The sequence below is a fragment of the Gossypium raimondii genome, chromosome 13, assembly GCF_025698545.1.
Source record: "Gossypium raimondii isolate GPD5lz chromosome 13, ASM2569854v1, whole genome shotgun sequence".
Taxonomy (NCBI): domain Eukaryota; kingdom Viridiplantae; phylum Streptophyta; class Magnoliopsida; order Malvales; family Malvaceae; genus Gossypium; species Gossypium raimondii.
The window spans coordinates 53,703,259-53,714,644 of record NC_068577.1 but is presented as its reverse complement, the minus strand read 5'-3'; the positions used below and the strand labels follow the sequence as shown (position 1 = coordinate 53,714,644).

The following is an 11,386-nucleotide window of genomic DNA, read 5'->3' as shown; positions in this document are numbered from 1 at the left end:
GGGAGCTTAAGATAATGATTTATTTGGCTCTCCAACTTTAAAAAAAATTATTTTAATTATTTATTTAATTTTTAACCTTTAAAAATTTTTTTTTGTTGAATCACCTCAAAATAAATGAAAAAATTAACGTTTGTTAATTTTACTAACATGACATACACATGAATTACCACGCGGATAATATATAAGCATTTAATTAAAATTTTAAAATTTTTAAAATGTTCTTTTTATAATTTTATACTTTTTAATAATTTTAATGGTTTTTAAAATTTAAAATAATTTTAGTAAAAATTTAAAAATTAATTAAATACTAATGTGTAATCTACATGATAATCTATGTGAATATTATGCCCGTAAAGTTAAAAAAGATTAAAATTTTCATCTATTTTTAAGATAATTTGATAAAAAGAGAAAAAAGTAAATAAAAAATTAAAATGATTCAGTTAACAAAATCCATGGGGTAGGATAATGATCCCTAGCTTCATGGCTCAAATCTCAACCTCCTCGGAGGATTGTCGACCTCTCACTCGTACAAATTGGATTTGTCAACCAAAGTGGTTAAAATCTATCGTAGAAATGAAAAAACAAACCCTAATTAAAGACCACCTTACCTAGAGCCGCTCAAAAGAAGGAACAAATCAGATATTGTCACGTCATAATTTTAGCTGATAAGACAGTTATACCCTTGCAAGGCAAACGATCTGATTGGTCCTTACAGGAGGTTGTACTTACCTCAGCCCAGAACAAGCTGTATGCGCTCTACTTTTCTCTCCCCAAATGACGCTCCCCTTCCATCTCACGGTCACTATTGGTTCATCAACTCAAACAAACGTATCAGATAGTCAACCAGCCAATAAATTCCCAACACACAATTAATCTAGTATATTTTTTATTAATTAGGAAAAAAAAGTAAAAATGCGAGGAATAACCCTTTTGAAATTTCTGTTAATATATATGCAGTGGGGAGTGACTAAACTACTTGTATCTCAAATCTTTTTTCTCTTTATCAATGGGAGTTTTACATTTTATACAGTGGGTTGATTTTCATTCTGGGTTTTTGTCATTTGATGTCAATACATCGACACAACTGTTAGATTTGTTGTTAAGTGGCCGATGACACTCGGGTACATGTGACCCACACCTGTACGTTCTGCATGATAGAGAGAGATTGAAAGATAAGTGAACACTAAGACTAATGGATAAGAATGAACAGTGAAAGGGAGAAGAAGGGTTTTTTTTTTTTTTCTTTCGCTTTGTTGTTGTGCTTGACAGGTTGGGGGTGGGTTTTTATTAACTGAAAACGGCATGCTTGTGGAATTTCAAGGCCTTACTTTTGGTACTTTTTTTCCCTAAATGGGTGTTTAGTCTTGTTTTCAGATCTGACTCGTACCTTCAATTTTTTTTTTTTGTTTCTAAGTGAAACAGTTTCCTTATATGGCAAAAGCTTTACCTTCTTTGGGACAGAGAAATTGACAGAAGAGAGTGAGCACACAGAGGTATTTGTATAAAGCTTATACTAATGCTTTTGCGTGCTCACTCCTCTTTCCGTCAGCTTCCAGTGCCGGGATTTGATTTTTAATTCTCCATTTTGGTCATAACTCGGCCTGTTTTTGTTCCATATACTCTCTCTCTCCCTCTATTCTCAGAATAGTTCAATTTGACTGGCACCAATGAAGGTGGTATGCCCTACTGACGGCCTGACTGTATCTTTTGTTTATGATTTATGTTATTAACAAGCGTGGCTTTTGATGTTATTCACTGTTGAGGTATAAGCTTGATTGATTATTGTGCAGGTTTAGTGGCAAAACGATGAATATGGGACCATTCACGTTATCCCTTGCCTACTAATAGCTAGTATGGTCCTCCCTCAACAAAACCCTCTTTCTCTTTCTGCAATTTTCTTCTTGTTGGTACCATACCTTCATCTTTTACTGCTTTATTGGAGTTTGTTTTCACCTGAATCTAGCAGGCTCAAGTTTCTTGTACGCTTAGTTGCAAAAATGGAGTTTTCTATTCATTAGTTCAATTTATAACCCTATCTTTGTAACAGCAACATATATTATTAGTGTTTTCATAGAGAAGCAGGTGTAATTATTTTAAAGAAAATAATTACGCCTGTTTGTAAATTTCACAATGAGCTTCTTTCTTGACTTGTTGTTTCCTTTTGCAGGAAGACACTGATTTTCAGTTTTTGCAACACTGGATCAAGGTTTGTTCTTTCTGGTACTTAGTTCTTGTTGTGTATCAAAACAACACTGTACTTTGTTGTACTCTTTATTATTTCTTGTATCTCCAAAAGCATTTTCAGCTCTACAATTGACTGTAGTAAGGCAACGACTTCCATGCAATCAACAAATATAATGTTTTCTTTTAGGAAATGAAACCATTTTCATGGATGTTTGCACTTTTAATTTTTTTTTTGAATCTGTTCTGCGTTAATTATTGTTTTGAATGATTGCATTCATTTCTGAATATCAAAATTTTCTGCTAAAGATGAAGTAATTACAAGATTCCTTTTTTTTTTTTTGATTGTGTGTTGAGGCTGTGCCAATTTGGATCTCTCCTTGTTGCTTATGTTTCATTATATTCATTCTATTTCAAAAAGAGGATATCACTCTACAAGTATTATAGGTATATTGTGACTGTGCAATGTGCACTGAGTGAATGGATGAAAATATGCTGATTAAAATTCAGCTCGATTGTCATGGGCATTGGTAATGCAGGAGGACCTACGCAGCAACTCATTATGGAAAAAGGGTTATAGGTAGTTCTAAGAATTGTGTCAAAAAAGAATAGATATGATTAGAGTCTGTAATAAGATTATTAACAAAAAATAGTATATAATGAAAATATTCTAAATAAGATTGAAATTTATTATTATTATTATATATTCATAGGTATCTTCATCTGTTTTATAGTTTGAGACTAATCCTATCCAAATTGGGATTCTATTCAGGAATAGCTTTCTCATCAACGATTAGGATGTAGTCGACTTTCACCTCTTCTAACTAGTTGTTGCAGGGTATATAGAATCCATGTAGTCTACCTTCTGTTGTGCTCTCTTTATGAATTGAACTCTAAATGATTGCATTACCAAACATCCAATGGTTAAAGTTCTCTCAACCATCTCATTCATCCTTTTGATTGAAGTAAGCATAATTATAGCTAATATTTGGAAGCAATCATCATGTTGTTCCTCACCTCCTGGTTTTCATTTCCACCATTAAGATCTTCTGGTATTTTTTACGACAAAAATTGAATTTTTATCGAACTTTGTACTTTAAAGTGCGTTAAAATGTATTGTCCTTTTATTTATGAGTTGAGAAGGAACTATAGGTAATTTTAAGTATTGTCTTAAAAAGAATACATATGATTAGAATTTAATGTTGGTTTTTAATTGTAAAATTAATCATCTAATTAGTGTAACTTTTTTATCCAAATAAAGTCGTTTCTTTTATGAAAATTTTGAATTTTCTCATTGTTTTATTATTATTATTATTATTTTTATGTCACTTTTGATCTCTAAAGTTAGAGTTTGTACAAAGAAATATTTTTGGTGAAATCACTTAAAATTATGTGTCTTGTGTTCTTGACTATTTGTAATTTTCAAGTGCATTTCTTAAATCAAGTAAAAATCATAAAGCTTGCTTTATCATTATTAAATATAATTTAGGGATAAATTTTAAAACTATAAATAAATTATGGTTTAATGTTCAATTGTATACATGAAATTTGATTTTATGCAATTTTATATATGAAATTTTATTTGATCCAATTTTGAAAATTATTAACACAATTGTTGATATAATATCATTTTATGTTTATATATTTCATACATAAATAAATATATTTATTCAATATAAAATAAATTGATATATTCATTTATTTAAATGTGTATAATTAAATCAAAATTAAAGTTTCAAGTATAAATTTGAACTACAATTAGAATTTTAAGTGTATAATTGCACAAAATTAAAGTTTATGTATATAATTGCACATTAAATCAAAGTTCATATATAATTTTGAAATTTATTCCTATAATTTAATTTTATTTTAACTTGAATAAATTTATTCAATTTAACTTATTTTTCAAAAATTTCAAATTAAATTAAATTGATAAAAAAACTTTGCACATCATTTTTCTACTACAAATGTTTATCAATATTTTTAAAAATATTTAGTATACGTAAATATAAAATGAATAAAATTAAATAGATTTAAAATATTTTATATTCATCAATTATATATAATATTGTTTAATACACATCACAAATAAATAAATAAAATTTATCATTCAACAAATCGAAAAAAAAAAAAAACAAAAGCATCTCATGCTAAACACATATAAGATGGAAGCTCTATAAAAATAGACATATAGAGGTGTATTCGTGAAATTTGTAAGAATTTTGCTTCCCCTTCCAACCGATGCACTTTGTTATAGTAGTTGTGACCAAAACATGAACAAAACAAAATGCTACAATTAACATAGACCAAAATTTTTTCCGATATAAAAAATATTTGAAAGTTTCGGTTTTGTACTAAAACGATGTGGATCGACTGAACTAATACGAAACTAATCACATGGGAGGCCATCATTTTTTAATTTGAGTTTTTTCAATTAAACGTATTCAATTAATTAATTGTAGGTTCAATAAAGACTCAAATCCACCCATTACACCTAGTTTGTCCTTAAGTGGTATTTGAACTTATATTCCATTACTCAAGTTAGTATCTTCTCACTAACACCGTGAATTTGTGTTGTTGTGGCACTGATGATCAATCTAGTGGTGGCATGTGGTAGTTTCTCAATATTCCATGTGACGAGCATAAATTAAAAAATTAAACAAATCTTTAAAAATAAATAAATTAATAAAAAAGTATAAATTTTTGTCTAGATTCATTTTTAATGCGAACATAATTATATTTTTTATAATTAATTTATATATTTTTAAATTATTTTTAATTTATATTTGCCACGTGGCATACTAAGAGACTGTCACATGTTACTGATGGATTGACTATCAGCATCACGTCAGCATAAACTAACGGTGTTAGTGTAGAAATACCAACTTAAGTGATGGAGTACAAGTTTAAATACTAATTAGATCCAATAAAAAATTCAAATACCAACCAATTACTTTTAAATGAATAAAAATCCTAGAGAAAGAAAGATGGGCCTAAATGAATTTACTCAATCCAAAAAGACATGGTAATCCATGACCATTCTCGATAACCGAATACAAATAGACTGACCATTAATAAAGTTGTACGAGATTTTATTTATTTTTTAAAATAAAGGCTAGATATTTTTATTGAAGCAATGCAACAATGTTTTATAAATGAAAAAAAATCAAATAAAATACAAACCCTAGGACTTAAAAAGAAAACATCAAAAGAAAAGCAAAAATTCCAGTCACACTTGAACTTTCCTCATCAAAAAACCAGAATATCAAGAAACTGAAAAGCTCCCAATTTCACTTTTGTCCACATCCATTGCTAGTTGTAGATGGCGGCAAAAGCATCCGGCAGTAAACAAGTCAATGGTAAGTACCCTGACCGTTGAATTCCAATCCTTCGTCTCCTGCCACCATCGCCGTCAAACCTGACCCATCCACCACATCACCTCCGTGGACATTTTTTCACCGTTTGTCTTCTACAAGAAGATAATGACTGGGGTCCCCTTCGCCCTCATGACCATTCTCGATACTCAAATGCAAACAGATTGACCATCAATAAAGTTGCACGAGATATCAATTAAATCGAATAAATTTCATTTCAAACAGTTTATTTAATCAGTTATGAATTTTAAATATCAAAATTAAATAAATCAAGCATTAAACCCGATCCAATATATATACCCAACCAAATATCTAATTATAAATAGTTTTAAGATCTTAAGTGAAAAAATAGTCCACCTGCTTCTCTATCAAAACATTTCATTTTTCTCCTGTTATTAGTGTCTCTCTATATATGCTTGCTTAAAATCTAAAATATACTTGAATAAAAAAATCAATTGATTAATTTGGGATTTAATTTTAGAAATTTTAGTTTTTATTTTATTTTTGAAGAGTTTTTTTTATAATTTTTATAATAATTTTTAATTTAAAAAAAATTATTTGCTAAAGACTAGAAATCTCCTTCTCAAGGTAGCAGTAATATATGGTACATCCTAGAGGTGCCTACTCAGTCAGTTGTTCATGATGCCACAAATGTTGATATTAACGGCTTGGAAGGAAATTCAACTGCTAACATAGGGATCGATAAAGCTACAAATGTTGGAGCAATCACCAAAAGTCTTATTCTTAGCTTCAAATGTTTTGACAGTCATTTTTTTAACTTTATGTTGTTAAATTTGAAAAACAATTTGAGATATAGGTTACTTTGCAACTCACCTTTTTGAATATCTACATGGCTATCAAGAAAACCTACCACTTCTCTGTCTTTCTATTTATAATTTACTGGTTGCTTGTGCTTTCTGTTATAACAGAAGAAAGGCAATTTGGAAATAATTTTTTTTTATTTTCGGACTAGATTGAAGCCGCTATAGCACATATTTCCTACTTATGCTGATCTAGTTATTTTATGAAAGCTTATTTTCAGTGGAAAATCCTTTTTCTAGCCACGAAGGAAATTGGATTTAAGGTTTCTATATTGGGATGGAGTCACTTTAATATCAACTACCTTAAATATTTTAATATAATTTAATATAAAAAATAAAAAAATATTTTAATTTAATTCAATATAATGTATTTTTCCAAATTTCAAAAATATAAAATAAAATGTTTTAATATAATTTGTTATAAAATATTAAATTAAATTAATATAAAACATTTAATAATAATCTTATTAAAATTTAATAACAACAACAAAATTATCAATCTAAAAAAATTTATGATAGGGGTAATCTGGTCATTTTAATTTTTTATGCTATTACAACTTTGTTCCATTTAACAAGATACAAGAATACTATTACGCTTCTATTTCTTTTCATTCAACTAAACAATTGAATTCTTGATTATAGCTATATTCCATTACAGCTCTATTCACTTACAGTAAACTAAATGTGGTGATAGTGTCTTATTAGTGATAAAAGGTTGATGGTTAAATTGTTAGGCATAAAAAGAATAGGGGCTAAATTAAATAAATGTATAATTTACCTAATTTTTTAATAAAGAGACCAAAATGCAATATGAGTTATAGTACAGGAACTATTGTTGTAGTTTTACACAAGACGGCGGATAAGAAAAACCTAATTCCAAGTGAAATTTAAAAAAGAAATTAAAAGAAAAAATGAAAAACACATATATACGCTCTTTTCTTTTTCCAGATCTAATTTCCCTCTCTCCCTCGTCAAAGAGAGAGTTTCTCCCATCGTCAAAATGGAGTCTCGATCCAGATCTATGCACAAGTTGACCGCCAAGATATGTTCGTTTCTCTTCCTCTTTCTGGCCCACGCTGCTCACTGCTTCTACCTTCCCGGTGTCGCCCCCGAAGACTTCCAGAAGGTTGCCTTTCGATTTCTATTTGTGTTTTTCCCTCTGTTCCTTTCTTCTTCTTTTTTTGGTTGATCTGGTTTTAATTTCGTGCCTTAGATTAGATCTCTGTTTATTTTTTTTATATAATAATAGGATTCATATAGGTTCACTACGAGAAGGAATATTATTAAAAATTTCATATGTTGGAAATGGAAATAACGTCTCAGATTCAGCTAGGTTGTATAATAAGAACAAGTTAACTTCATTTCACATGATGATTTCCTTTTCCGTTTTATTCTTTTATTTGAAAACGTTGAGAGTGCACACTTTTAGTTAGTTTTTAAGTTTTGTTCCGTTCTTGCATTTATCCAAGGTATCTGCGATTGTTTCATGCTGATCATGTTCTGTAATGCTACCTAGAATAATTATTGCATAAGATTTGTGAAGTTATCCTCGAAAGAGATTCAACATACATAATGTATTAATTGAAGCACCAAAACGTACGTGATCTTTATGGTGATTAGTTACACCGTGCTCATCATGCGCACCTGATCAATAATGGCTTTGATTAAACCACTTTATGTTCTCACTACATGCCATGATAGTTGGGGGGTGTTCACTGAGGAATCATACTGGTCTTCTTTAGTTTTTATTCTTTTGTTGGGGTTTGCAGGGAGATCTTTTGAAGGTGAAAGTGAACAAATTGACGTCTATAAAGACTCAGCTTCCTTATTCATACTATTCGCTTCCTTTTTGCCCACCTAAAAAGATAGTTGACAGCACTGAGAATCTTGGAGAAGTGCTTCGTGGTGATCGAATTGAAAACTCTCCTTATGTGGTCAGTTATTAGTATTTCTGATGATTTAGTTCTGACTGTTTATTTTATGGCCTAACTTGTTTTGTTGACTTTAATTAATGTAGTTTAAAATGCGAGATCCACAAATGTGTACTGTTCTTTGCCGCATTACACTTGATGCCAAAACTGCAAAGCAGTTTAAGGAGAAGATTGATGATGAATATCGAGTCAATATGTATGCTATTTGTTTATTCGGACATGGAAGTCATCTTTCAATCTTTTAATTGCTCTGTCGCCTAGGATCTCTTTCTAATTAATTTTTGATTTGCTTGACAGGATACTGGATAACCTCCCCCTTGTTGTTCCCATTAGAAGATCAGATCAGGACTCTTCTACTGTTTATCAGCTTGGCTACCATGTTGGGCTCAAAGGCCAATACAGTGGGGTAAACATAATATCAATTACAAGTATTAAAAGTTCCTTTGGTTGTGGATGTAATTAGCTACTATATCTGTGTATGCTTATGTTTTCTGGTTATTTACAGAGCAAGGAAGACAGATATTTCATTCACAACCATTTAGCATTTACTGTCAAGTATCATAGGGATCCACAAACTGACTCTGCTAGAATTGTGGGTTTTCAGGTTAAACCATACAGGTTAGTTGGTTCCTTTGAGTTCTATCATATTCTAATGTTTTTGATTCTAGGTTTCTGCGACTGAGATTCAAGTATTGTGTTTTAATACATATTCTTCATATACTAAAACAATGCAGTATTAAACATGAATATGAGGGGAAATGGAATGAAAAAAGTCGTTTAACAACATGCGATCCCCATAATAAACGCACAGTTGTTAGTTCTAACACTCCTCAAGAAGTTGAAGCAAAAAAGGAGATAATATTCACCTATGATGTGGAATACCAGGTGAGTTCTTCAACTTCAAATAATTTTCTAGGGTTGACAATTGCAATGTTAAATTTTTCCAATGGCAACCTTAAGCTGAATCCTTAAAGGTTGTATTCCTTTGTGTTGAAGTAGATTCTGTTGATATTATTACTTGGAAAAAATTCTCCATTGTATCACATTTTCTTGAATTAAGTTTCTGACATATAAATCTATGAGGTGCTAGTATTCTTAAATTTTCCTGTGCGACTTTCAGGAGAGTGATGTGAAGTGGGCATCTAGGTGGGATGCATATCTTTTAATGAATGATGACCAAATACACTGGTTCTCAATTGTCAATTCTTTGATGATTGTTCTCTTCCTTTCGGGAATGGTAGCAATGATCATGCTAAGGACACTATACCGTGACATTTCTAGGTATAACGAACTTGAGACTCAGGAAGAAGCCCAAGAAGAGACAGGATGGAAGCTTGTCCATGGGGATGTTTTCAGGCCTCCATCTAATTCTGATCTACTCTGTGTCTATGTTGGCACCGGTGTTCAATTTTTGGGCATGGTACTTGTTACCATGATCTTTGCTGTTTTTGGATTTCTTTCCCCTTCAAACCGAGGTGGTCTGATGACAGCTATGCTTTTACTTTGGGTCTTCATGGGCATTTTTGCTGGCTATGCTTCTGCCCGTCTGTACAAAATGTTTAAAGGAGCAGAATGGAAGAAATTAGCTTTTAGGACTGCGTGCATGTTCCCAGGCATTGTCTTTGCCATCTTCTTTGTCTTAAATGCAATTATATGGGGCCAGAAGTCTTCTGGGGCCGTGCCATTTGGGACAATGTTTGCTCTGGTCCTCATGTGGTTCGGAATTTCAGTTCCACTTGTTTTTGTGGGTGGTTATGTTGGGTTCAAGAAGCCAGCAATTGAGGATCCTGTGAGGACAAACAAAATCCCAAGGCAAATCCCAGAGCAAGCTTGGTATATGAACCCAACTTTCTCTATTCTGATCGGAGGAATACTTCCTTTCGGAGCTGTTTTCATCGAGCTGTTCTTCATTCTCACCTCAATCTGGCTGAACCAGTTCTACTACATCTTTGGTTTCCTGTTCTTGGTATTCATTATCCTCCTAATCACTTGTGCTGAAATAACCATTGTGCTTTGCTACTTCCAATTATGCAGTGAAGATTATCTGTGGTGGTGGAGATCATATCTCACATCCGGCTCCTCGGCTTTGTACCTCTTCCTCTACGCTACATTCTATTTCTTCACAAAGCTTGAGATCACTAAGCTGGTTTCGGGGCTCCTATACTTTGGGTACATGCTAATTGCTTCGTATGCATTTTTTGTGCTAACGGGCAGCATCGGATTTTATGCTTGCTTTTGGTTCACGAGACTTATCTACTCATCTGTCAAGATCGATTAGTGTGTAAAAGGGGATATGCTTTTTAGGTTAAGATATAGTCATGCTTTAAGATGTATACGTTAATTCTCATTTTTGAACTGAGTTGTCATTGTTGTAGTTGATTGAGAAAATACTTGTTAAGAGGAGCCTGAAAAACACTGGGTGAATTTGATGATTTTGTAATAATATCGTAGCCTTTTTATTCCTTTATTTATAGAAAACGCAAAATACTTATGCTGATGGTTTTTATTACTTGGTGGAACACAACTTGACCTGCCGAATGCTGAAATTCTTTTATAACGAAAGGGATGGATCATGTCCGAACTCTGGTTGAATCGGTCAAGAATTTTTTTCCGATCCGATTTATGTTTTTTTTACTAGGTAAGTTATTAAGAACTCCAAAAAAATATTGAAGATTTATAGTCAGCTTCATAGTTTGTTTAATCCTTTTTTTTTGAACTTGATTTAATCAATTTATGCTGGTTAACAAATTAATCAAATATATATTTTTTATATTTCTGACGGACAAACCGATTTATCTGATTTTGACAATTATGAAGCTTATTTTAAGTTTAATAGCTGTAGCTATAACTATATCTGCATTGTTTTGTGTAAATATTTGCGCTAATTATTATTTGGTTACATAATTTTTACGACTTAGATGATATATTTGTTTAACAAAGAAAATTGTATAACATTAGTATATTATTTTGTTACACTAATTATTATTGATTTTGTAATGTTAGTCTATCACAGATTATAGAATAAATTACCAATTTACAAAATTTTTAGAATTTGCATAATATTTTTGAGTAATAACAC

At 31.2% G+C, this 11,386-nt stretch overlaps 1 protein-coding gene and 1 long non-coding RNA gene across 3 annotated transcripts; both read left to right on the top strand.

Moving 5' to 3' along the window:
- Positions 1–984: 984 nt before the first annotated feature.
- Positions 985–2,408, top strand: LOC105774309 (uncharacterized). Of its 2 annotated transcripts, none has more exons than XR_008192669.1 (2): positions 985–1,851; positions 2,168–2,408. It is a non-coding gene; the product is annotated as an uncharacterized LOC105774309 (long non-coding RNA). The 2 variants fall into 2 exon arrangements; XR_008192670.1 differs by having other exon boundaries at positions 985–1,907.
- A 4,900-nt stretch (positions 2,409–7,308) lies between these two features.
- On the top strand, positions 7,309–10,774 carry LOC105772590 (transmembrane 9 superfamily member 8). Its single transcript, XM_052626370.1, has 7 exons — positions 7,309–7,502; positions 8,146–8,310; positions 8,394–8,503; positions 8,605–8,713; positions 8,813–8,925; positions 9,042–9,192; positions 9,428–10,774. Exons 1-7 carry the CDS (start codon positions 7,377–7,379, stop codon positions 10,583–10,585), a joined length of 1,932 nt encoding a protein of 643 aa, XP_052482330.1. The 5' UTR covers positions 7,309–7,376; the 3' UTR covers positions 10,586–10,774.
- Positions 10,775–11,386: the final 612 nt, after the last annotated feature.

Excerpts from the sequence above, each read along its gene's own strand:
- LOC105772590 (XM_052626370.1), top strand. The coding sequence starts at position 7,377 with ATGGAGTCTCGATCCAGATCTATGCACAAGTTGACCGCCAAGATATGT. Across the intron at positions 8,504-8,604 it reads GATGAATATCGAGTCAATAT|GATACTGGATAACCTCCCCC; the intron begins GTATGCTATTTG and ends TTTGCTTGACAG. Across the intron at positions 9,193-9,427 it reads CCTATGATGTGGAATACCAG|GAGAGTGATGTGAAGTGGGC; the intron begins GTGAGTTCTTCA and ends TGCGACTTTCAG.